The sequence below is a fragment of the Pungitius pungitius genome, chromosome 3 (genome assembly GCF_949316345.1).
Source record: "Pungitius pungitius chromosome 3, fPunPun2.1, whole genome shotgun sequence".
Taxonomy (NCBI): Eukaryota; Metazoa; Chordata; class Actinopteri; order Perciformes; family Gasterosteidae; genus Pungitius; species Pungitius pungitius.
Window position 1 is genome coordinate 27,056,424 of NC_084902.1, and position 22,938 is coordinate 27,079,361.

A 22,938-nucleotide genomic window follows, 5' to 3' on the forward strand; every position below is an offset into this window, starting at 1 on the left:
TCAGGGAGTAAATAAATAGCACCTTCTTGTATGAAAAAGTCAAATGTAATATTTTTTGTGATTAATATAAGCAATTATATAAAATTATATAGTTATATTTAAAAGTGGCTTATGAGCTGCACGTGAAACCTCTGCACAGAAATTTTACACTTTAAATCTCTACTTTACTTTATACTTAAATGTTTTTTTTAATAGTTTCCATCACTTACAATATACCTTGTTTTCACAGGCAAGAAACCACAATAAAGAGAAGAACAATTGCCCCTGATACCAAATCTAACCCTAAAACACGGTGCGACAATGAGTGTGTAAACCACGTACAACAGGATGTGATGCTAAATAGTAAGGCAAACACAAGTGTCACTTTCATGTGTGACGGCACTAAAACAAATAGAGGGGGGCTGTGAGTGAGGAGGGAGCATGGCCCCCTCCAAACAGAGGGTTGGTGGGTTGATCCCAGGGCTTGTTAGCTCGCATGTCAATGTGTCCTTAGGCAAGACACTAAAACACAATATTGCTTCTGTGACTACAGTGTGTGAATGGTTGGGTGTGAGTGGTGGCATGTCGTTTTTAAGCGTTTCGAGTGCTCAAAAGACTAGAAAAAGCACTGTACGTATCATTTAGCTTCCTCTTTCTCTCTCTTGAACATATAATTATAACCAAGCATTTGCCTTAAATGCTTCTGAGCAAGGAAGTGCCTTTAAAGTTTTGATCTGCGGGTTAACGGGCCTGACCTTAAGACAACTACAAGTGCATTTGCTTCGAGATTCACCATCTGACGACCACGAATGTCGGTTCTCAGTTCAGCAAAGCTTGCAAACTATGATCCTGTGTTGTCATTGTTGATTTTGAAGAAGTTCATACAAATATTGCCTCAATGTTTAGGCCTAAATCCCCCAGTTTTTTCCAACTGTGCTGCTCTTCTGCTTGCCAAAACTTGGAGGAGGAGGAAGTGAGTGTGCTTAGCTGATGTCACATTTTCACATCTTGGGATGTGGTGTGGTTTCTTTTTACCAGAATGTGCCAGTGCAAATGAGACAGTGGGTGAGAGGCAGTTTCATCAGCCCTACGTCCGTTTTTTTTCCTGCACGCCGCTCTTCAACTTCCTTATTTTGCTTGTCAGCGTCGTTTCCTCTTTTGCACACTGACTGCCTTCCTCCTTCCTCTGTGGCACCGCTTCGTTCCATTCGGCCCCGTCAAAACCTGCCGAAGAAGGGAGACGAAATCTGCGCTTCACGGAGCACCATGAATGCAGTCTGTGGTCTTCACCTTCAGGGGGGGGGCAAAGCAAACCAGACGTTCCCGGTGCTGAGCTGAGCTGCGGAGCTCGTGCAAGGCCCGGCGAGCGCGGACGGATCGCGGCAGAAGCAGAACCCTTTGCTCAGATCTCCATGCTCTTTGAAACCCAACAGCATCACCGTTGATTTGTGTGATGTCTGGAGACAGCTGCACCCTGCAGTGGAGGAGCATGTCTCCCACCAGCCCTCCAGATTCCTCAGAAACGTCTCCCCCGGCGACCGTCGCCAGGGAAAGCATCTTCCCGGTGAAGATCATCAAAGTGTGTTTCCTTAGCAACAACTGCAACTTGGGGAAGAACTTCAAGCTGGTTCGCTGTGAGGAAGGATGGACTGTCAAGGTATGCTCCACTGGACTCTAGTTACTCCAGTGTGCTCTACTGCACTTTACTCTGCTTACTACACATATTAAAGTTCTCTATTAACTCAGCTGTTCCTTACTGAACTGCACTCAAAGGCACTTTCACACTTCTCAACTGTATTTTCCTGGGATATAATTACTACTACTCTCCTCTATTGTACTCCACTTCCTCAGCTGCCCTCATTCCGTTTTTCTGCCTGACAACAATGTGCCTCTCTGTTCTATTGACTTCATTTATTCTGTTTTGAATGACTCTACTGGTCTATTCTTCTTTGCCGTTCTAAACCTCATTGTCCCCTCACACACTCTCCTCCGCCGCACGGCACATTCGTACAAGCCCAACATCCTCACGGTCATCCGCGCGTGACGCTTTCTGCCGCAGGACATCATCAGCGTGGTGCTGTCCAGCGGCTGCGTGGGTCCAGATATCACACACAGACTGTGCTACTGCTTGCTGCTCAAACACCTCAAGTCCTCAGACGTGCACTGGCTTCACCCGGACCTGACCGTGGCCGAGCTCACCCGGCGGTACGAGCAGCAGCACCTGGAGGCCGAGTGGAGGTCGGTACCTGGCTGTCTCTCTGTCTCCGTGCGGCGTGCTCTGGTGTTAAAGTGACGCACCGGGTCGAGCTAACCGCGCCGCTTGTCCTTCGCAGGTACGATCTGAGGATCAGATACATCCCGTCGGACTTCATGGAGAAATTCAAAGACGACAGAACCACAATGCTCTACTTTTATAAGCAGGTATGTCGGCTAATTCGTCTCAGATCAGCCACGGTATGGCAGTGTTTGTGAGTGCGTGTCTTCATCCCCAGGTACGAAGTGACTACATGCAGCAGTACGCCTCAAAGGTCAGCGATGGGATGGCTCTACAGCTCGGTTGTCTGGAAATTAGGTACTAGAATGTCACCTGGTGGAACAAAAAAAGATGTCTCCGATCCAACAAAGCATCTTTTTGATTGCGTTTTGCAGGAGATTCTACAAAGACATGAATCCCAACGGCCTGGAGAAGAAGTCCAACTTTGAACTATTGGAGTGAGTCACGTGGGTTGTCGGCTTTGTGCACCAACACCCGGCCTCCACGCGCAAACTGTTCTTGGACGTGTTTGCGTGCTTTCAAAAAGGTCTTTTTTTTCTCCTCCATCAGGAAGGACGTGGGCCTGGACATCTTCTTCCCCAGAGAGCTGACCAACAGCATGAAGGTAACGAGCCGCCGCGCCGCGCCTGCCGCACGGAGGTCACGCGCGTTCTAACCGGTCTGCATGCACACTTCTCAGCCCAAACAGCTACGTCGGCTGATCCAGCAGACGTTCCAGGGCTACTCCACCCTGAAGCAGGACGAGTGCATGACCAGGTTCTTCACCACTCTGGCTCAGTGCTACAGCTTCACGCAGGAGCGCTTCGGCTGCAGGCTGGTGGTGAGCGCTAGAGAGGTCGTAGGTCACTTCCAGCTAAATGTTGCATTTTCTGATGGCGTTTGTGTGCGCCTTTCCCTCGCGTCCGGCAGCACGGGTGGAATCTGACGATAGACCTGGTCATCGGCCCCGAGGGCATCAGTCAGCAAACCGAGAACTCCACGGTGAGCTCGCACTCTTGCTCTCTTCGTACCGCGCTAAAAAAGGCTGTGCAAACACAAAAGATAGCCTCATTTGCAGAAGCCGAGGGCTCGAAATACACACATAAAAATAAGCGTGTCTGTTTGTCCGTTTCGCAGCCCATCCGTTTGGCCACGTTCTCTCAGGTGCGCAGCATCTCCTGCTCTGCTGAGAGCGACGGCCAGGCTCTCCTCACCGTGCACATCGAGGGAGCCAAACAGGTGACTTTTGTTCAATCCTCCGCCACAAAGGCCTAAAGTGTGTAGAAGTTCTTGGTTTAAAGGAGAAGTAAGGGTGGGACCGCAGTGACTTTGTGAAGACCCGGGCAGGATTTTCTTTACTCATACCACATAAATTGTTGGACAACGAGTTGGAGCAGTACAACACGTTTTTTTGTGTGTCTTCAACCCCTTCAGCCACTGTCTGTGAACACCTCCTCTCTGGCCGTGGCAGAAAACATGGCCGACCTGATCGACGGCTACTGCCGGCTGGAGGGCGCCTCCGAGAGCTCGCTCATTGTCCGGCCCGGCAAAGGTGTGTTTAAGTCCATGATATGAGGAAAACACGCGCTGCACCCTCTGCACGTCAAACATCTAGGGCTCCTTTTTGCTGCTATTTTCCATTCAAACATAATGACTTTATTCCGGTGCATTCACTTCAAATGGGTAAAATCATCAGTATCTGTCCAATTTACTGACAGCATAAAGAAAAATGGCTTCATAACAAGTGGATTTATTGGTTTGAAGCTTGTTTGAAGCATTTATTCTTTATCTTCTATTGAAACAGGTGTAGGTCATCACTGTGGGGGGGGGGGCTCTCATATCAAAGGAGCCTGTTACCTCTCTTTAGCCGTCATTATTAATTTTTATGTCTTTTTTAAATTTTCTAAACCTCTGTCAGGTGAAGTGAACTAAACATTGTTTTCCATCAGGGAGAGATGCCAGAGTGAAATTACCAGACATCCCCCAAAGGTGAGCGTGACGAATCGTATTGTAAAGAAATTTAGTGAAATCGGCGTTGCTTTTTTTATTTTCACACCTTCCTCCTCATTTGTGGCGTGCTCATATTTTCATACTGATGGACTACTGGACCAAAAGGTCACAGGCTGATGGAAATGCTGCTACGAAGGCCAGCTTTAAAGAAGTCTCCCCCAGTGGTGATGCCAGTAGACGTTATGGAGGCCAGAGTGAGTAGCCCCACAAACGAGATGTTGAGAGCGATAACTGACTTGGAGTTTTCAAGAATGATTCCAGTTTGTTTCCCTTGTGATTGTGGCTGTATACCAAATGGATACCAACATTTGTCTTCAAACCCAGGTTCTGACATTTATGCTGAGATTTCAGAGGGCAGAGAAGACTCCTCTGGTGAGTCGTGTTTCACTGAAAAGTCCTAGAAAGTCTTGTTTTAACCTGATATCCACGAGCAATGGCAGAAATGTCCCTGTTTGTGATATTCATTGCACAAACATTTGCCTCCTGGTCCCTGGTGGAGGCGACCCGATAAGCCTCCGCTCTGTCTCCCCACGTTCAGAGAAGCACAAGATCTCCAGGCAGCAGGTGGCCGTGGGGCGGATCCTGGGCGAGGGCTTCTTCGGAGAGGTTCAGGACGGAGTTTACACAAGCCCCGTGAGTTGTTCTGTGGAGCCCTCGGGGGTCATCGCTGCTCATCTCAGGGCGAGTGCGTTGCGCCGGGTCTGTTTTGACGTGTGCACGTGCTCCGTAGGCCGGAGAGAGGATCTGCGTGGCCATCAAAACCTGTAAGGACTTTTCGGCAGAAGTGAAAGAGAAGTTTCTCAGTGAAGCCGGTGAGTACAGCGTGGTGACGATGGCAACGCTGCGGGGGGGGGGTTTGAGTTTATAACGCTTCAGGGATTCACATGTTTCACATCGGTGCTGCAGTCGACTTCCTGTTGCCCGGATGTGGCTTTGTGAAAAAGCTCAGGTTTGACACAAGAGAGCTTGTTTGATTTGTGTTCTGTTTCGGTTTTTGAAGTCAACAAATCATTGACACAATTGCATGTAATGTTTAGATGAAATAAGTCCCACAGCGGGGGGACATCCTCCATATCACACCTGACTTTAAACCTGCATTTATACCTTGTGGAAAAAGCTGTAAACTCACTGACACATCATCGTCACACAGAGTTAGTTATATAGAAACCTCTAGTGTGGGTGTGCTCTCCATCCACCCCCACAGGGAAAGGTTTTTCAGTTGCTAAATGCTGCGATATGCTGTTAACTTTGTTTTTAACGCACATCCAGTTTTGGAACTGAAAACAGCTGTCGGTGTGTGTAGAATAAAAGAGAAAACGTCAACTATTTGAAAAAGAAAGAGAAGATTACAATTCATCACTTTGCAAAAGCTCTTAAAAAAAAACTGTGTCTCACTCTCAAGTCGAACCGCAAGCTTTGGGTTTCCTTTTGGTTAAGACCCGTTTTCCTTCACAGCGATGACTTGTGACTTCTTCTTTCTGTGGCCCCTTTACCTTATTCACCCCAGCTGCTCTGTCTCACACAGACCTGATGAAGAATCTGGACCATCCCCACATTGTGCGTCTGATTGGCGTCATCGAGGACGACCCCGTCTGGATCGTCATGGAGCTCCTGGAACACGGAGAGGTGTGTTGCCGTGTTTGTGTGTCCCCGAATGGCCACCCAGGGCGCGTGCTGATGTGTGTCGGCCTTCCCCTGGTTTCCCCTCCGCAGCTGGGGGGCTACCTGCTACAGGAGCAGCACACGCTGACCACTGCGACGTTGACACTGTACTGCCTGCAAATCTGCAAAGCCTTGGCGTACCTGGAGGGCCTCAATATGGTGCACCGGTAACCCCCCCCCCACACACACACACACACCCACAAACCCCGCTGTCTCACGAGTTTTTAGGTGTGGTTTACGCACTGTTTGTGTGCTGCAGGGACATCGCCGTGAGAAATGTGTTGGTGGCGTCTCCTGCGTGCGTCAAGCTCGGCGACTTCGGCCTGTCTCGCTATATAGACGAACAAGAGTACTATAAAGGTGCACACACACACACGCACACACACACACACACACACACGCAGTAAACAATTCAAGTGTGATTAATCTTCTGTTTTTTCACATTCACATGGTTTCAGCCTTTGCAAAAAGTACCAAAATGTTAACAATCCGTTTCTCTATGTGCAGCCTCGGTGAGCCGGCTACCGATCAAATGGATGGCCCCCGAGTCCATCAACTTCAGACGCTTCACCACCGCCAGTGACGTCTGGATGTTTGGTGAGAAATACACACGTGAACAGCTGGGTGCATCTGAACAGACATGATGAGTCATTTTCAGTCCGTGCAGTGTAGTACAACTCACCACTTGATGTCAATTCATCCCTAATTGAGGAACTACGGTCATAAATTTAGCTCAACAACTGCGAAGCGTCTGTGATGCAACCTCTGAGGACCTTCTCTGTCCGAGCAGGCGTCTGCGCGTGGGAGATCTTCTCGGTGGCCCAGCAGCCGTTCTTCTGGCTGGAGAACGGGCAGGTGATTGACCAGCTGGAGTTGGGGATCCGACTCCCGAAGCCCCAGCAATGCCCGCCCACCGTGTACTCGCTGCTCAGCCGCTGCTGGGCCTACGAGCCGCGCAGCCGGCCCAGGTTCAGCCAGCTCGTCTGCTCCATGAGGTGAGCCGCACGTCCCTCTGCACGTTCCTCTGAACGTCCCTCTGCTCGTTCCTCTGCACGTTCCTCTGAACGTCCCTCTGCACGTTCCTCTGCTCGTTCCTCTGCATGTTCCTCTGAATGTCCCTCTGAACGTTCCTCTGCACGTCCCTCTGCACGTTCCTCTGCATGTTCCTCTGAATGTCCCTCTGAATGTCCTGTTAAGGCCGAGGTGGTGTTCGGACCCCAAAGCAGACACGGAGGAGCAGGTAGTGACAAGGGAGGTTTATTAGTCGGAAATGTAGTTGGCAGGCTGAAGCGGCCGGGTGCAGGCTGGCTGGAGGTTCCGCGGTGAGGCGAGGAAGACAGCCGAGCGAAAGGGCACAGGGAGATTCACGCTCTCACGGAGCACGACGGAATACTCTGGCGCCGGCTGTAGAGCGGGCCAGATCCTTATAGTGGTGTGATTGGTGATGGAATGCAGGTGTGCCTGCAAGGGGAAAACGGGAAGGGGAGGTGGAGAGACAAGACAGTACCGCAGAACCACCCAAATCCTCACAGTACCCCCCCCTCAAGGGACGCCTCCTGGCGGCCTGCCCGGTTTATCCGGAAACCGGGCGTAAAAGTCTTTGAGGATGGAGGGATCGAGGATCAAAGACCGGGAAACCCATTGTCTCTCCTCAGGCTCGTATCCCTTCCAATCCACCAGGTATTGGAACCCTCGGCCTCGCCGACGTACGTCCAAAATCCTGTTCACCGTGTAAGCCGGGTGGTCGTCAATGTTCAGGGTGGGAGGAGGGGGCTCTGCTGGAGGGCACAGAGGACTTGAGGACACTGGCTTGAGGAGGGAAACGTGGAAAGTAGGATGAATCTTCAGGGACGGGGGCAGCTTTAGTCTTACTGCGCAAGGATTAATGATCCGATCGATCTCATATGGTCCAATGAATCTGGAGGTCAATTCACGGGACTCTGTCTGAAGAGGCAGATCCCGGGAAGACAACCAAACCCTTTGCCCTGGCCGGTAATCCGGGGCCGGTGTTCGATGACGGTCGGCGATCCGTTGGTTGCAGGCAGAGGTCCGGATGAGCGCTGCCCGGGCCTCGCGCCAGACCCGCCGAGCGCGTTGAAGATGCTCCTTGACCGAAGGTACTGCCACGTCAGTCTCCTGAGAAGGGAAAAGCGGAGGCTGATACCCATTAATAACCATGAATGGGGACATACCTGTGGCGGAGCAGATCAGGGAGTTGTGAGCATATTCAATCCAGGGAAGGTGTGTGGACCAGGAAGCCGGGTGTCTTCCCGTAACGCAGCGTAGGGCTGCTCCCAGATCCTGGTTAGCCCGTTCCGTCTGACCATTTGTCTGCGGGTGGTACCCTGAAGAAAGGCTGGCAGATGCCCCCAAGGCCTGGCAGAACGCCTTCCAAGTCCTGGCGACGAACTGCGGACCCCTGTCAGAGACAATGTCAACAGGAATTCCATGAAGGCGGAACACGTGCATAACCAGAAGATTGGCGGTCTCGAGGGCGGACGGTAATTTCCCAAGAGAAATGAAATGAGCCGTGTACGCGTGTGGGTCGTTCGGGCTCCGGACAAAGTGACTCGATGCCAGGGTCGTGTGCTACAATGGTTTTTATTTATATGATTTCAGAGAAACCGGGCCGGCGTTCAGCTCGCTCGTCGTTCCTTCCTCCCCTCGCTCGCCCCCGCCTCACTGCTATAAAGGGGATAGCACACACACACATCTCATTATCCCCAGGTGATTGTTATTATTCCCACCTGGCACTGTTCCCCGAGCCACTCCCCCTCTCTCTCCCACCTGCAGCCGGGCTGAAACCACGCCCGCCACCACATACCCCCACCGCCCGACTTAGGCCGGGGAGCCGTCCGGCCTAGCTTACTCCCCCCCCCCCTCCCTCCAGCGGGCGGGAGAGGAAGTCCGCCACGACCATCTGCGTCCCCGGCCTATGGACCACCTTGAAGTTAAAAGGCTGCATGGCCAGATACCACCGAGTGATCCGGGCGTTAGTATCCTTCATGCGGTGGAGCCATTGGAGCGGGGCGTGGTCCGAACAGAGGGTGAATGGGCGTCCCAGGAGGTAGTAGCGCAGGGAGCCCACCGCCCACCGGATGGCCAGGCACTCCTTCTCCACCGTGCTGTACCTGGCCTCCCTCTCCGACAGTTTCCGGCTGATGTAGACCACCGGGCGGTCGACCCCCTCGACCTCCTGGGACAAAACGGCCCCCAGCCCTCTGTCCGACGCGTCGGTCTGCAGGACAAACGGGAGAGAAAAGTTAGGTGTGTGGAGGAGCGGCTCCCCACAGAGAGTCTGTTTTACCTTCTCAAACGCCCGCTGGCACTGCTCCGACCACTGGACCGGATCTGACGCACCTTTCCGGGTCAGGTCGGTCAAGGGGCTGGTGAGGTCCGCAAACCCGGCGATGAACCGTCTGTAGTAACCTGCCAGCCCCAAAAACCGCCTCACCTCCTTTTTCGTCTTGGGGCGCGGGCAGGCTGCAATTGCCGCTGTCTTGTCCACCTGGGGACGCACCTGCCCCCCCCCCAAGTGGTACCCCAAATACCGTACCTCCCTCCGTCCAACTGCACACTTCCCCGGGTTGGCGGTGAGCCCGGCCCGCCTCAGCGACTCCAGCACCGCGTCCACCCGCCGCACATGCTCCGCCCAGGTGGTGCTGTGGATAATGACATCATCCAGATAGGCGGCTGCATATGCGGCGTGCGGGCGCAGCACCTTGTCCATGAGGCGCTGGAACGTGGCCGGAGCACCGAACAACCCGAAGGGAAGCATGGTAAATTGGTACAAACCATACGGAGTGGAGAAAGCCGTTTTCTCTCTGGACTCTGGGGACAGGGGAATCTGCCAGTAGCCCTTAGTCAAATCCAGGGTCGTAAAAAAACGTGCAGTGCCCAGCCGGTCCAGGAGTTCGTCGACCCGGGGCATTGGGTAAGCATCGAATCGTGACACGTCATTCACCTTGCGGTAGTCCACGCAGAACCGCACAGTCCCATCCTTCTTGGCCACCAGAACGATGGGGCTGCACCAGGCGCTGTTGGACTCTTCTATTACCCCCATCTCCAACATAGCCGCCAATTCCTCCCGAACCACTTTTCTTTTGTGTTCGGGTAGTCTGTAGGGCCGTGACCTCACCGTCACCCCCGGGGGTGTCTCGATTCGGTGCGCTATCAGGTCGGTGCGGCCTGGCCGGGGGGAGAACACATCAGCAAACCGCTCCTGCAACTGGGCAATGTCTGCTCTCTGGTCCTCAGAGAGATGACCCTCACACGGGAGCGGGGTGGGATTGGCCGCTTTTGGCACCTCCGGCCCCAGGTCCTCTCTTTCCGATACGGTGGAAATCAGAGAAACAGACTCCGCCTCCCTCCAGGGTTTCAGGAGGTTGAGGTGGTATATTTGTGTAGCCCCGCCCCTGTCAGACCGCACCACCTCATAATCAACCTCCCCCACCCGGCGTGTGACCTCGAAGGGCCCTTGCCACTTAGCCAGGAGTTTTGAGTTGGAAGAAGGAAGTAATACAAGTACCTTTTCTCCCGGTGTGAATTCTCGCAGCTTGGCTCCTCTGTTGTACAGCCGCTGTTGTCGTTCCTGGGCCTGGAGCAAATTCTCTCGTGACATCCTACCCAGTGTGTGGAGCTTTGCTCGTAGGTCCAGGACGTACTGGATCTCGTTTTTCCCGGGGCTCGGACCTTCCTCCCAGCTTTCTTTAATAAGATCCAGCACCCCTCTTGGTGATCTGCCAAACAGAAGCTCAAAGGGGGAAAACCCGGTGGAGGCCTGGGGGACCTCCCGGACTGCAAACAACAGAGGGTCAAGCCATTTATCCCAATTACGTTCATCGTCGCTAATAAATTTACGAATCATGGACTTCAGCGTCCTATTCATCCGCTCCACCAACCCGTCCGTCTGGGGGTGGTAAACGCTGGTGCGGACGGACTTAATGCCCAGTAACCCGTAAAGTTCTCCCAGTGTGCGCGACATGAACGAGGTGCCCTGGTCTGTTAGAATCTCTTTCGGGATTCCAACCCGGGAGATGACCTGAAACAGTGCTTGCGCGACGCTCTTTGCAGAGATATTGCGCAATGGCACCGCCTCCGGATACCGGGTTGCATAATCCATGAGGACTAACACAAAGCGGTATCCGCGTGCGCTCCGGTGGAATGGCCCGATTAGATCCATGCCGATGCGCTCGAACGGGACCTCCACCAGCGGTAGAGGCCGCAGCGGGGCACGCGGGATGGCTGGTGCATTGACTAACTGACACTCCGGGCAGGACGCACACCAGCGGCGCGCGTCCGCCCGGATGCCTGGCCAATAAAATCGGGCCATTATCCGGTCTAGTGTTTTCCCGTATCCCATGTGACCCGCCATCGGATTATAGTGAGCCGCCTGGAAAATCATTTCCCGGCGGCTTTTCGGCACCAGCAACTGTGTGTTTTCCTGCCCCGTTCGAGTGTCACGACTCACTCTATACAGTCTGTCCCTAATCAATGAGAAGTGCGGGTACGACAGTGCTACGTCAGGGCGCACCAAATGACCATCAATTTTTATCACCTGGTCGTAGGCTGAGCGTAGAGTATCGTCACGAGACTGCTCGAGTGGAAAATCTTCCATGGAGCGGAACTCGGGAACCGCCGGAGTCTCCACGGGAGGCTCCGCCGGTTCCCCCCCTCCCCCGGCGGCGTCGGACGACCTCGCGTCACCGCTGAGCACAGCACAAATACCGCATGTCCCTGTCGGTCGTGAACGCACCCCCGCAGCCTCTCCCATTAACGTGTTAAATCCCTCCCAATCCGTTCCCAAAATTACGGAGTGCGTCAGGTGGGAGCTAACCGCGACCTTTATTCTATATTTTCTCCCCTTGAACCTAAGTTCGACGGACACTATGGGATACTCATGAATGTCCCCGTGCACACACCTAATTTTCACCCGCGACGCTTCTACCAATGCCCCTGGCCGAACCAGGCTCTGATGTATCATGGACTGCGAGCAGCCCGAATCCACCATCGCCTGGCGTGTACCCCCCTGGATTCTTACCGGAACGCGGTACGTCGCTCCCGGGCCGGGGGAGGGTGATGGAGCGCCGGCGACCCGGATCACCTGCCCCACCTCCATCAGCGGGCACTCCCTCCGCAGGTGGCCGAGCCGCCCGCACTTCCAGCACTCCTGCCCTGGCGTTTGAGAACCTCCCGTTGGGTCAGGAAGGGTGCCGGGGTTTGCTGCGGCTGGGGGGTCCCGGTGTACAGCTGCCGGCGGCCGACGTGGGGCCGGTGTGGGCCGCTCCGTGGTCCGCTGCGGGCTCCCTCCGGCTGGCGCTGCTGCCGGTTGCGTCGCAGGCAGCGTTCCCTCCCGGCCGCCCCGTCCGCTGCGGTGCACCGCCAGGTGGTCCTCGGCCAGGGTGGTGGCCGCCTCCAGCGTCGGTGGCCGGTGGTACCGGACCCACGCCGCCGTCCGGGCCGGGCCGGGAGCCCCTCCACGAACTGCTCCAGCACCACCGCCTCCAGGACTTCTGCCGCTGTCTCCACCCCCGTCGGCCGGAGCCACCTGGCGGCGGCGTCCCGGAGCCGCCGCCCGTAGGCGAACGGCCGATCCTCTGGCCCCAGCCTGGCCCCCCGGAATCGCCGCCGGTGGTCCTCGGGCAGCAGCCCCAGCCGGTCGACCACGGCCTTCCGCACGGCCGCATAGTCTCTCCGAGCCGCCGGGGGGAGCCCCATGGCCGCCGTCTGCGCCTCCCCGGTCAGGAGGGGCACCAGCCTGACCGGCCACTCTTCCTCCGGCCAGCCGCATGCCTCCGCCGTCGCCTCGAAGGCCTCCAGGAAGGACTGGGCGTCGTCCTCTGCCGTCATCCGGTGGAGGGTCAGGCCCGCCATCGCCGTCGGGCCCGGTGGTGGTAGCGGGGGTCCCGACCGCGACACCAATAGCTCCAGTGCCTGGGCTTGTCTCCCCACCTGGGCCTGGAGCACCCCCATGAACTGGCGGTTCGCCTCCGCTTGCTCTCTTTGGATCCCCGCCAGCTCCCCGATCATCTGCGCCAGCGCGACTGCTGGCTGGGTCGGCATACCCAGCTGCCCCTCGTCCGTCATCCTCTGCCAAGTTGGGCGCCACTGTACGCGTGTGGGTCGTTCGGGCTCCGGACAAAGTGACTCGATGCCAGGGTCGTGTGCTACAATGGTTTTTATTTATATGATTTCAGAGAAACCGGGCCGGCGTTCAGCTCGCTCGTCGTTCCTTCCTCCCCTCGCTCGCCCCCGCCTCACTGCTATAAAGGGGATAGCACACACACACATCTCATTATCCCCAGGTAATTGTTATTATTCCCACCTGGCACTGTTCCCCGAGCCACTCCCCCTCTCTCTCCCACCTGCAGCCGGGCTGAAACCACGCCCGCCACCACAAGCCGCCTTTGAAAAACGGTCCACAATGGTGAGGACCACTGTCTTGCCCTCGGAGGGGGGAAGGCCAGTGACAAAATCCACAGCGATGTGCGACCAAGGGCGGTGCGGGATGGGTAGGGGGCGCAGCAACCCCGCAGGAGCCTGGTGCGAAGCCTTGCTTCTGGCGCAGACCGAACAGGCTGCGACGAAGTCCCTTGTATCAGCGGCCATGGACGGCCACCAAAAGCGTTGTTGAAGGAGTCCCAGGGTCCGACGACAACCAGGATGGCAGGCGATCCGGGAAGAGTGCCCCCACTGAAGAACTGGGGACCTGACCGCCTGGGGGACAAACAGCCGATTCGGTGGACATCCTGGTGGAGCTGGCTGATCCCTCAGGGCCCCCTGGACCACACCTTCGATGTCCCATCCTGCTGCTCCCACCACACAGGCGGATGGCAAAATGGTGCTCCCGGAGGTGTCCTCCACAGGAGCAGCAAACTGGCGAGACAGCGCGTCCGGCTTAATGTTCTTCGACCCCGGTCGGAAGGTAAGTGTGAAGTTGAACCGCCCCAGGAACAACGCCCATCGAGCTTGGCGTGAGTTGAGTCTGCGGGCAGTACGGAGGTAAGACAGGTTCTTGTGATCAGACCAAACTAAGAATGGGTGAGTGGAACCTTCCAGCCAGTGTCTCCATTCCTGTAGCGCCAGCACCACCGCCAGCAGCTCCCGATTACCCACGTCATAGTTCTTCTCTGCAGGGGAGAGCTGGCGGGAGAAGAAGGCGCAGGGGTGCATCCTCTGGTCAGAGACTGTGCGTTGGGAGAGCACAGCCCCTACCCCAGAATCGGAGGCATCCACCTCTACAACAAACTGGAGAGCAGGGTTAGGATGAATCAACACAGGTGCAGAGGAGAACAAAAACTTGAGACGGGCGAATGCCCCTTCAGCTGCCGGTGACCATATAAACGGCATCTTAACAGACGTCAGCTGGGTGAGCGGTGTGGCAACTCTGCTATAGTCCCGGATAAACCTGCGGTAAAAATTGGCAAACCCGAGAAATCTCTGAAGTTGCTTTCTCGTCCCACCCGCTCTCTATAGCGAGGATACGGAAGTCTACCGAGTGCGCTGCCACGGAGTTATTCCCCTGGCGAAGAGACAGGAGCCGGCTGCTGGCCTCCCTGCTGCGCAGCGGGTGGTCAAAAGTCTTAAGGAACTCCTCAGTGAAGGAGGAAAAAGAAAAACACGCTGGAGAACTGCTATGAGCGATGGCAACAGCCCAAGCCGCGGCTTTCTCCGACAGGAGACTCATGCAAAAGGCGATCCGCGACTTGTCCGTGGAGTAGGTGAACGGCTGCTGATCGAAAACAAGATTACACTGATAAATAAATTCTCTGCCGGAACCTGACTGTCCCGAAAACCTGGCGGGCGTGGGGATGAATGGCTCCCGCGGCTGGATGGGGGGAGCGCCCGAGGACGCAGCAGGTGGAGGTGTTGTAGCGGGATCCGGAGCCGGAGCGGGAGCTGGCACTGCAAGCGTGGTGAGGTGAGTCGTCAGCTGTTCCATGCGGGCCCCGATCTGCGCCACGTTGGAGGTGAGGGTTTGGAGGGTTTCCATCACCTCGTGTAGAGCCTTCTCATGGATTCCCACACGGGTTCCTTGGGACGAGAGGGCCTGTCGGAATTTCTCCGCGTCTGCGGGGTCCATCTTCTTGGCCAGAGTATTCTGTTAAGGCCGAGGTGGTGTTCGGACCCCAAAGCAGACACGGAGGAGCAGGTAGTGACAAGGGAGGTTTATTAGTCGGAAATGTAGTTGGCAGGCTGAAGCGGCCGGGTGCAGGCTGGCTGGAGGTTCCGCGGTGAGGCGAGGAAGACAGCCGAGCGAAAGGGCACAGGGAGATTCACGCTCTCACGGAGCACGACGGAATACTCTGGCGCCGGCTGTAGAGCGGGCCAGATCCTTATAGTGGTGTGATTGGTGATGGAATGCAGGTGTGCCTGCAAGGGGAAAACGGGAAGGGGAGGTGGAGAGACAAGACAGTACCGCAGAACCACCCAAATCCTCACATGTCCCTCTGAACGTTCCTCTGCACGTCCCTCTGCACGTTCCTCTGAACGTTCCTCTGCACGTTCCTCTGCACGTTCCTCTGCACGTTCCTCTGAACGTCCCTCTGCACGTTCCTCTGCTCGTTCCTCTGCATGTTCCTCTGAATGTCCCTCTGCTCGTTCCTCTGCATGTTCCTCTGAATGTCCCTCTGAACGTTCCTCTGCACGTCCCTCTGCACGTTCCTCTGAACGTTCCTCTGCACGTTCCTCTGCACGTTCCTCTGCACGTTCCTCTGCACGTTCCTCTGCACGTTCCTCTGAACGTCCCTCTGCACGTTCCTCTGCTCGTTCCTCTGCATGTTCCTCTGAATGTCCCTCTGCACGTTCCTCTGCACGTTCCTCTGCACGTTCCTCTGCACGTTCCTCTGAACGTCCCTCTGAACGTTCCTCTGCACGTCCCTCTGCACGTTCCTCTGAACGTTCCTCTGCACGTTCCTCTGCACGTTCCTCTACACGTTCCTCTGCACGTTCCTCTGAACGTCCCTCTGCACGTTCCTCTGCACGTTCCTCTGCACGTTCCTCTGCACGTTCCTCTGCACGTTCCTCTGAACGTCCCTCTGCACGTTCCTCTGCACGTCCCTCTGCACGTTCCTCTGCTCGTTCCTCTGCACGTTCCTCTGAATGTCCTTCTGAACGTTCCTCTGCACGTCCCTCTGCACGTCCCTCTGAACGTTCCTCTGCACGTCCCTCTGCACGTTCCTCTGCTCGTTCCTCTGCACGTTCCTCTGAATGTCCCTCTGAACGTTCCTCTGCACGTTCCTCTGCACGTTCCTCTGCACGTTCCTCTGCACGTTCCTCTGAATGTCCCTCTGAACGTTCCTCTGCACGTCCCTCTGCACGTTCCTCTGAACGTTCCTCAGCACGTTCCTCTGCACGTTCCTCTGCACGTTCCTCTGCACGTTCCTCTGAACGTCCCTCTGCACGTTCCTCTGCACGTCCCTCTGCACGTTCCTCTGCACGTCCCTCTGCACGTTCCTCTGCACGTTCCTCTGCACGTTCCTCTGCTCGTTCCTCTGCTCGTTCCTCTGAATGTCCCTCTGAACGTTCCTCTGCACGTCCCTCTGCACGTTCCTCTGAACGTTCCTCAGCACGTTCCTCTGCACGTCCCTCTGCACGTTCCTCTGCACGTCCCTCTGAACGTCCCTCTGCACGTTCCTCTGAACGTTCCTCTGAACGTTCCTCTGCACGTTCCTCACGATGTCAGTCTTCAGAGATTCCAATCGCCCGTGTGTTCGTGTGTCAGTGACTCGCACAGGATGGAGCAGGAGAACGATGCGAGGCAGAGCCGACCGGCGTCCGTGGCAACAGAGCACGGCGCGGGCCCTCCGCCCAAGGTACGCCCCCCACCCCCATGCCAACATGAGCCATGAGGCCATTTTGTGGAAGTCAAGGAAAAAGTGACGGGTGTCCTCTCTTTGTCTCTCTCACCAGCCGTCCAGAATACACGGCAGTACCCTTCCTCGGGCCGTACACTCACAGGTGTGCACGCACACACACACACACACACACACACACAAATGTTATTAAACTCATGCTCATGCGCACCAACCAGGCTGCAACTTCAAAATGGCACCCGACAAAGGAAGTTTGTTGTTGAGTCACGTTCCGCAGCTCCACCTTAGTTACAAAAGTGAAGTAGTTTGAAAGTGTGAAAGTGTGAAATTCAGCTATAACATGCAAAATAAGTTCCTAGAAATTTAGAAAAAGTTTAACAAGTTGTCCAAAAAAGAAGATTCAAACCATGATACAAAGGTTGTGTGTGTTTTTTTTGTGTGTTTGTGTGTGCAGGGAACAGAAGGGGACCCCAGGCCGGCGTGGCAGAAAGAGAGAGAGCGCGTGGAGAACACTTTGCAAAGACAAAAAAGAGAGATGCTGATGGACAAACAGTGGCTGGAGCAGGAGGAGAGACAACTGGTGAGAGACCACACACACACACACACACACACACACACACACACACACACACACATACACATAGACATTACACGTGCTTCATTCACTAAAATCTGCTATCTTTTTTCTCTAGGATCCTGTTGCGAGGCTGGATTCTCAGGTCTCTTGTCTTTATATATCTGCTTGTGCTAATTTGAGAGTTATATTAAAGCTGCATTAAACCCTACCATCGTCTCCAATATACAGAAAAAACCTGTCCCAGAGGTCAGGAATTCGATTCACATCCTGTTTTCTTTCTTTGCTCTTCGCAGGCTCCTGAAAAAAGTCCTGCAATTGGTGAGGCTCCGTCAACAGACTTCACAGTGTCTTAAATTTCAGCATTTATTTCAGCATACATCTTTCTCCTTCAGATCCTCCAGAAAAGCCGCCGAAGCCTCCCCCAGCCACGCAGGTAAAACAAACCTTCACGCGGAAACATTCTCCCATTTTGTTACCTTCGTTATGAGAAGAACCCAATTCAATCGGTCTCATTAAAACTGAAGTGTTGTGCTTTGAAGCCTCAGCCCACCGCTGAGCTGGACCGGTCGGGTGACCAGGTTTACACGGGCGTCATGGCGATGGTGAAGCAGGTGGTCAAGCTGAAGAATGACGTCAACACGCGGCCACCCTCCGAGTACCCCAACTGTGTCCAAGTGGGTCGTCTTCGTCCGATTTAACGGCGCAGATAACTAAGTGACCTTAGTAAAACTAAGATGTGTCTTTTTGTTTTCTCCCTGCCCCGCCCACCCTCAGGAGGTGGGATTGACCCTTCGGAGCCTGATCCAAAGCGTGGATGAGATCCTGCCCTCCCTGCACAGTTCCGTCTTAACAGAGGTCAGCCTCGCCCTCTTGTCTCCTCGCGTGATCACGCCAGTTAAAGCCTCTCAGGACTGGAATCCAGGTCTGATCGGCCTCTGCTCACACCCCCCCCCCCCCCCCCCCTTTCAGATCGAGGGCACCAAGAAGCTGCTGAACAAGGATCTAGGGGAGCTGATCATGAAGATGCGACTGGCCCAGCAGAACTCGGTGACCTCGCTGAGGGAGGAGTGTCAGCGGCAGATGTTGGCGGCCGCTCACACGCTGGCGCTGGACTCCAAAAACCTGCTGGACGCCGTGGACCAGGCCCGGGTCAGGGCCAACCTGGCCAGGCCCAGACCCGCAAGCGCAGAAGAGCCCGGAGAGTGAGGGGCGGACTGGAGGTTTGAGGTTGAAGCGCGACAGCATGAGTTTGTGTGCGTTTGTATTTTCACTGGGAAATACAATCAGGTTAAACTGGGAAATTCTTGAAGTTGAACAAAATACACAACTATAATGTATAAAAGCAATAAAGTTTCACTGTTGTTATCTTCCAATACTTTTTACTATTAAAGACGTGATCTGATTATTGCCCTCGGGTTTTTTTCATCATTTGAAAAACTGTTTTTAAATTGTGCCGGCTGAAAAGACAGTGTAAAAAAAACCTCTCACACATTCCAAAAGAGCCTTCAGGGTGCAATTTGAGTAGTTATTCAGCCGGATTCTCAAGCTCACTGTTTTACAAGCTCGGATGAAGGTCTAAACAACGCAAGGCATGAATCCTGTAGCAGGTTCGAGCAGGTTTCCTGAGGCAGGAAGAACCCAAAAAGTCCTCGATAGTGTCCACTGTGTCAGGGGTCACTGGATAAAATCTCACTCCTGCTTTATCTGTGTTCAAATAACTTGATACGCAACGTTATTTTCATTTTTATTTTTACCAAAGGAGTTCATCTTCAGAGTGGGAATACGTGATAAACATGCTAAAACAGGGAGGGCTGCGGGGAGTGAGTGCTGGTAGTCGACCTCGGATGTAGACGATCATCTTTGGCGACAATAAACATCGACGCACAAACATCTGGATCATCAGATGAGCCAGAAGCCAGAAGTGCACCTCTGTGTGACTTCCTGTCGTCTAAGCAAAGGCAGGAAAGAGGAAAAACTGGAAAAACAGAAAGAATGTCTTTGTCAAATGGTGTCTGCAGAATATGACTTTAATCTCTTGGCCATCGGTGCCGTCCAGCAGGACGCTGCTTGCAGGTTCGTGTTCTTGCACGCGCAATGACATGCTCAGAGATACCAGAGAAGAGATGAAGAAGGAACGTGATTTACAGGAACGATGAGCTGGCTACGACCACCGTAGTGTCTGGGCTAAAATCTGCTTCCAGATTTCCCTTTTTCTAAGACGAAATGAGAACAGATGGTGAATAAATGGTTTCATGGCCCGGATTTTCTGATTTCATCACGACTCTGCACGGTGCTATTTGAGTGATGAAAAGAGCAATACAACTGGATTTTTAAGTTGTTTTCTAAAATTCAAATGACATGATGTTATTTTGACGGTAGTAGCCCCTCCTCTTTCCGAATACAAGCACATGAGGACTCTACTACGACACCAGCTTTACATTCTCATGTTTTCAATGCATATTTGTGCTCTGGTGTTTTGCCCTAATGGCTTCATTCAGTCAGCTCCCTTAGGCTGGATTGAGTTTCTTCTGTTGTGGAGTTTCAACACTTTCCTGTTACAATTGAGTCTCGCCGCAGAATTTTGCAATAAAGCCAAATAAATTTGTTTGTGTTTTATCGTCTGTTTTCTGCTCCTGTTATTATGTCCAACTGCGTGTGAAGTACATGCAAGTAAAGTGTGAAATCCAAAACCACCACTTATACTTGAGTACTCACAATGAACCTCATGCATCGTATGGGCTGGTAGGCGTGTCTACGACATTCCTGCCTCCCTTTGTGTATTTACATGTTCCTTTAAAAGGAAAGTCTTCGGAACAGTGCGTTCAGCCTCTCCACTCTCCGCAAAGACATCAGAAGACATCCGTCAGGATCCGCTCACCAGGTGAAGATTTTACATCTATATCTAATTTCAGACCATTTAGAAACCATTGAAAGACATTTAAAAGTGTGTGTATTAGCACGAGTCAAATGATTTAAGGGTCACAATAAAGTTAAGATGAGACAATTCTTTCAAATCTGTCAAATACCAGTAAAAACTGTTGATTTTTCCTTTTTAACCTGTTTTGAATTGCTTGTAAAGTATCTGATTGAAATCTTTTAAATGCGTTTTCTCAAAAGGGGGCCAACCCGACCACGCCTTACAACGTCGTGTTGCGCAATTTACATGCTCATGTTGTGCAGACAATCATTGTTCAAACCCAAAGTAAAGGATCATTTTTATTCTACACCTGAGATGGCAACCTTCTCACTGAGATGCACCTTTGGTGTCCCGCTTTAATGATGATTTAAAATGTAAAATGTTCTTAATGTTACGTTGCAGGTACAAAAAGGCCCCAGGGGGAAACTTCACTTCCTGAATATTGCAATCAGTATGTGTGTGTGACACTACCAGGGCAGAGAATTTGAAAGATTTAGATGTGCACACTTTTCAACACACCAAAACGCACAAAATCTGAAAGATTAGTATTATTATTTTTTCCCTTTTTCCCTGGTTGTAGAACGCAGGATGAAGAAGAAGCTGATCCTGGACGTGGACACAGGCGTGGACGACGCTCAGGCCATCATGATGGCGGTCACCGCCCCCGACGTGGAGATCCTGGGGATCACCTGCTGCCACGGCAACACGCCGCTGGAGAACGTCCTCCAGAACACGCTGCGCGTGCTGAAAGTCTGCGGCCGCCTGGACGTGAGTCTCGTGGAGCCGTCTCGTGAACGAGGCCTGGTGTTCTTCCCGCGTTAAAGAGGGGTTTTCCTGTCCTCAGATCCCGGTGCACCGCGGCTGCTCCACCCCCCTGCTGGCCCGCGCACAACACGCCGGGGACTACCACGGGAAGGACGGCCTGGGGGAAGTCCCGGACCCGGACGCCCCCGGCCTGGAGCTGCTGCAGAAGAGGAAAGCTGCGCAGGCGTTGGTCAAGATGGTGAAGGAGAACGCCGGAGAGGTGAGACACACCTCTCGGTCGGTGCGGGTGGTGGTGGTAAGGGGGGGGGGTCTGGTAACACAAAAGACTCATCTGGTGTGTGCAGGTGACTCTGGTCGCCACGGCGCCCCTCACCAACCTGGCCGTGGCGGTGCAGCTGGACCCCTCCTTCCCGAAGAAGCTAAAGGCCCTCTACATCATGGGTGGAAACGTGGAATGTGGGTTCCCTCGTTGTGTGTGTTGTATCTCGTGTTGGACAACACATGGGCAACGATGACAATGTGTGTGTGTGTGTGTGTGTGTGTGTGTGTGTGTGTGTGTGTGCGTGCGTGCAGCCAGGGGCAACACCACCGTGTGCGGGGAGTTCAACTTCGTGGCTGACCCCGAGGCGGCCTACATCGTGCTGGACCGCTTCACCTGCCCCACCTACATCGCCTCGTGGGAGTTCACCTGCAGGAACAGCCTGCCGTGGGTGAGTTGGGCTGAGCGCACACACGGTGACACCATTGGTGTTTAAAATAAAGTAACACGGATCCCGCCCCCTCCCCTCCCTCAGTCTTTCTGTGACACGTTGATGGCTCAGAACACAGAGAAGGCCCGCTTCATGAAGAAGATTTCGGCCTTTTCGAGGAAGGTAAGAGACGGCGTGCATCAACAGACAGTATTTATTGAACTTGTGCAGAATGCAACACGGGGTTGTCACGCACCAGCGCTCAATACGGCACCTTCAATTCGCGCCAAGGAAATGTTGTGCAGTTCCACGATCCAGCTCACAAGTAAAGATTAGATCAGATTCCAGTTTATCGTCATTGCAGAGAGCACAGGTACCGAGACAACCAAAGGCGGGGATGTTGCCCTCTAGTGGCAGCCGACTAACATCTCGTCCCTGCAGAAAGCTGAGTCGGCGGACTACCAGAAGGAGGTCACAGAGGGGAAGGGCTTCAACTCCTGCGACACCTACGCCATGGCCGCCGCCATCGACGGCGCGCTCATCACGGAGAGCGAGGAGGTGAGCGCCTGCCGCTGTGACGTCTTTGATGAAGTGAAAGCGTCTCCCTCGGGTGGTTAAGGGGAAAAGGTCTCGCGTCTCTCTGCCCAGGTCGCCGTGTCGGTGGAGCTGGAGGGGACCTACACCCGGGGCATGATGGTGCTGGACTACATGGACCTGCTCAAGAAGAAGCACAAGGCTGTGGTGATGAAGAAGGTGGACTTGGAGAAGTTCAAGCAAATGTGCATGAACTCACTCAAGTAGAAGGATGCGATCACATGCTCAGGGCCTGACGTCTGTTCACCAGAATGAATAAAATGGTCTTTTGTCCTTAAAAAATCTCTTTGGAATTTCTTTGTTATCTATTCGTGGGAACGTGTTGAAATCCAGCTCACACATTCCAGAAGAACCAGAACAGCTAATTTAAAGCAGAAGATCTGTAATTCAGTCCCGATGTTCTTTAAGATGTTTCCAACAGCCGGCAGTTTGCCCAAAGCCCAAATTATACTGCTTCCCTCTGATTCCTAACGCAAAATAAATTAATGGCTTGTTTTAAATGTTTGTTTGTGCCGTGGCGGATGCAGAACTTGCAGCACCAAAAAAATGTTATAGATTTACTGCCTGTGTCACATGATGCTCCCAAAACAGTCTGCTCTGATGTTGTTGATCTGGCATTCATTAAAGGCAGCTTTGAATGCATGTATCATCAAGAAGAAGAAAAAAAAGCTGACTTC

At 53.7% G+C, this 22,938-nt stretch overlaps 2 protein-coding genes across 2 annotated transcripts; both read left to right on the top strand.

The window, feature by feature from the left end:
• The first annotated feature begins 554 nt into the window (after positions 1-554).
• On the top strand, positions 555-18,692 carry LOC119221937 (protein-tyrosine kinase 2-beta-like). Its single transcript, XM_037478156.2, has 29 exons — positions 555-1,636; positions 2,039-2,217; positions 2,313-2,400; positions 2,472-2,551; positions 2,629-2,691; positions 2,804-2,858; positions 2,934-3,074; positions 3,164-3,235; positions 3,371-3,472; positions 3,668-3,785; positions 4,183-4,222; positions 4,349-4,437; positions 4,568-4,615; positions 4,782-4,876; positions 4,974-5,055; positions 5,769-5,869; positions 5,957-6,072; positions 6,165-6,265; positions 6,413-6,502; positions 6,696-6,900; positions 16,629-16,719; positions 16,817-16,864; positions 17,174-17,299; positions 17,412-17,438; positions 17,590-17,614; positions 17,689-17,729; positions 17,836-17,970; positions 18,071-18,151; positions 18,266-18,692. The coding sequence occupies exons 1-29, from the start codon at positions 1,433-1,435 to the stop codon at positions 18,500-18,502; spliced, it is 2,880 nt and encodes a 959-aa protein (XP_037334053.2). The 5' UTR covers positions 555-1,432; the 3' UTR covers positions 18,503-18,692.
• Positions 18,693-20,100: 1,408 nt separating this feature from the next.
• LOC119216909 (inosine-uridine preferring nucleoside hydrolase-like) lies at positions 20,101-22,543 on the top strand. The gene is made up of 8 exons (XM_037470134.2): positions 20,101-20,177; positions 20,794-20,981; positions 21,058-21,237; positions 21,323-21,434; positions 21,552-21,688; positions 21,773-21,850; positions 22,109-22,225; positions 22,316-22,543. The coding sequence occupies exons 2-8, from the start codon at positions 20,802-20,804 to the stop codon at positions 22,466-22,468; spliced, it is 957 nt and encodes a 318-aa protein (XP_037326031.2). The 5' UTR covers positions 20,101-20,177; positions 20,794-20,801; the 3' UTR covers positions 22,469-22,543.
• The last annotated feature ends 395 nt before the right edge of the window (positions 22,544-22,938 follow it).

What these genes read in the sequence shown, in the direction of transcription:
- LOC119221937 (XM_037478156.2), top strand. Translation starts at nt 1,433, where the DNA reads ATGTCTGGAGACAGCTGCACCCTGCAGTGGAGGAGCATGTCTCCCACC. An exon ending in AGGAAGGATGGACTGTCAAG is followed by an intron (nt 1,637 to 2,038) that starts GTATGCTCCACT and finishes TTTCTGCCGCAG; the next exon opens with GACATCATCAGCGTGGTGCT. An exon ending in ACAGTTCCGTCTTAACAGAG is followed by an intron (nt 18,152 to 18,265) that starts GTCAGCCTCGCC and finishes CCCCCCTTTCAG; the next exon opens with ATCGAGGGCACCAAGAAGCT.
- LOC119216909 (XM_037470134.2), top strand. Translation starts at nt 20,802, where the DNA reads ATGAAGAAGAAGCTGATCCTGGACGTGGACACAGGCGTGGACGACGCT. An exon ending in AAGTCTGCGGCCGCCTGGAC is followed by an intron (nt 20,982 to 21,057) that starts GTGAGTCTCGTG and finishes TCCTGTCCTCAG; the next exon opens with ATCCCGGTGCACCGCGGCTG. An exon ending in TCATCACGGAGAGCGAGGAG is followed by an intron (nt 22,226 to 22,315) that starts GTGAGCGCCTGC and finishes CTCTCTGCCCAG; the next exon opens with GTCGCCGTGTCGGTGGAGCT.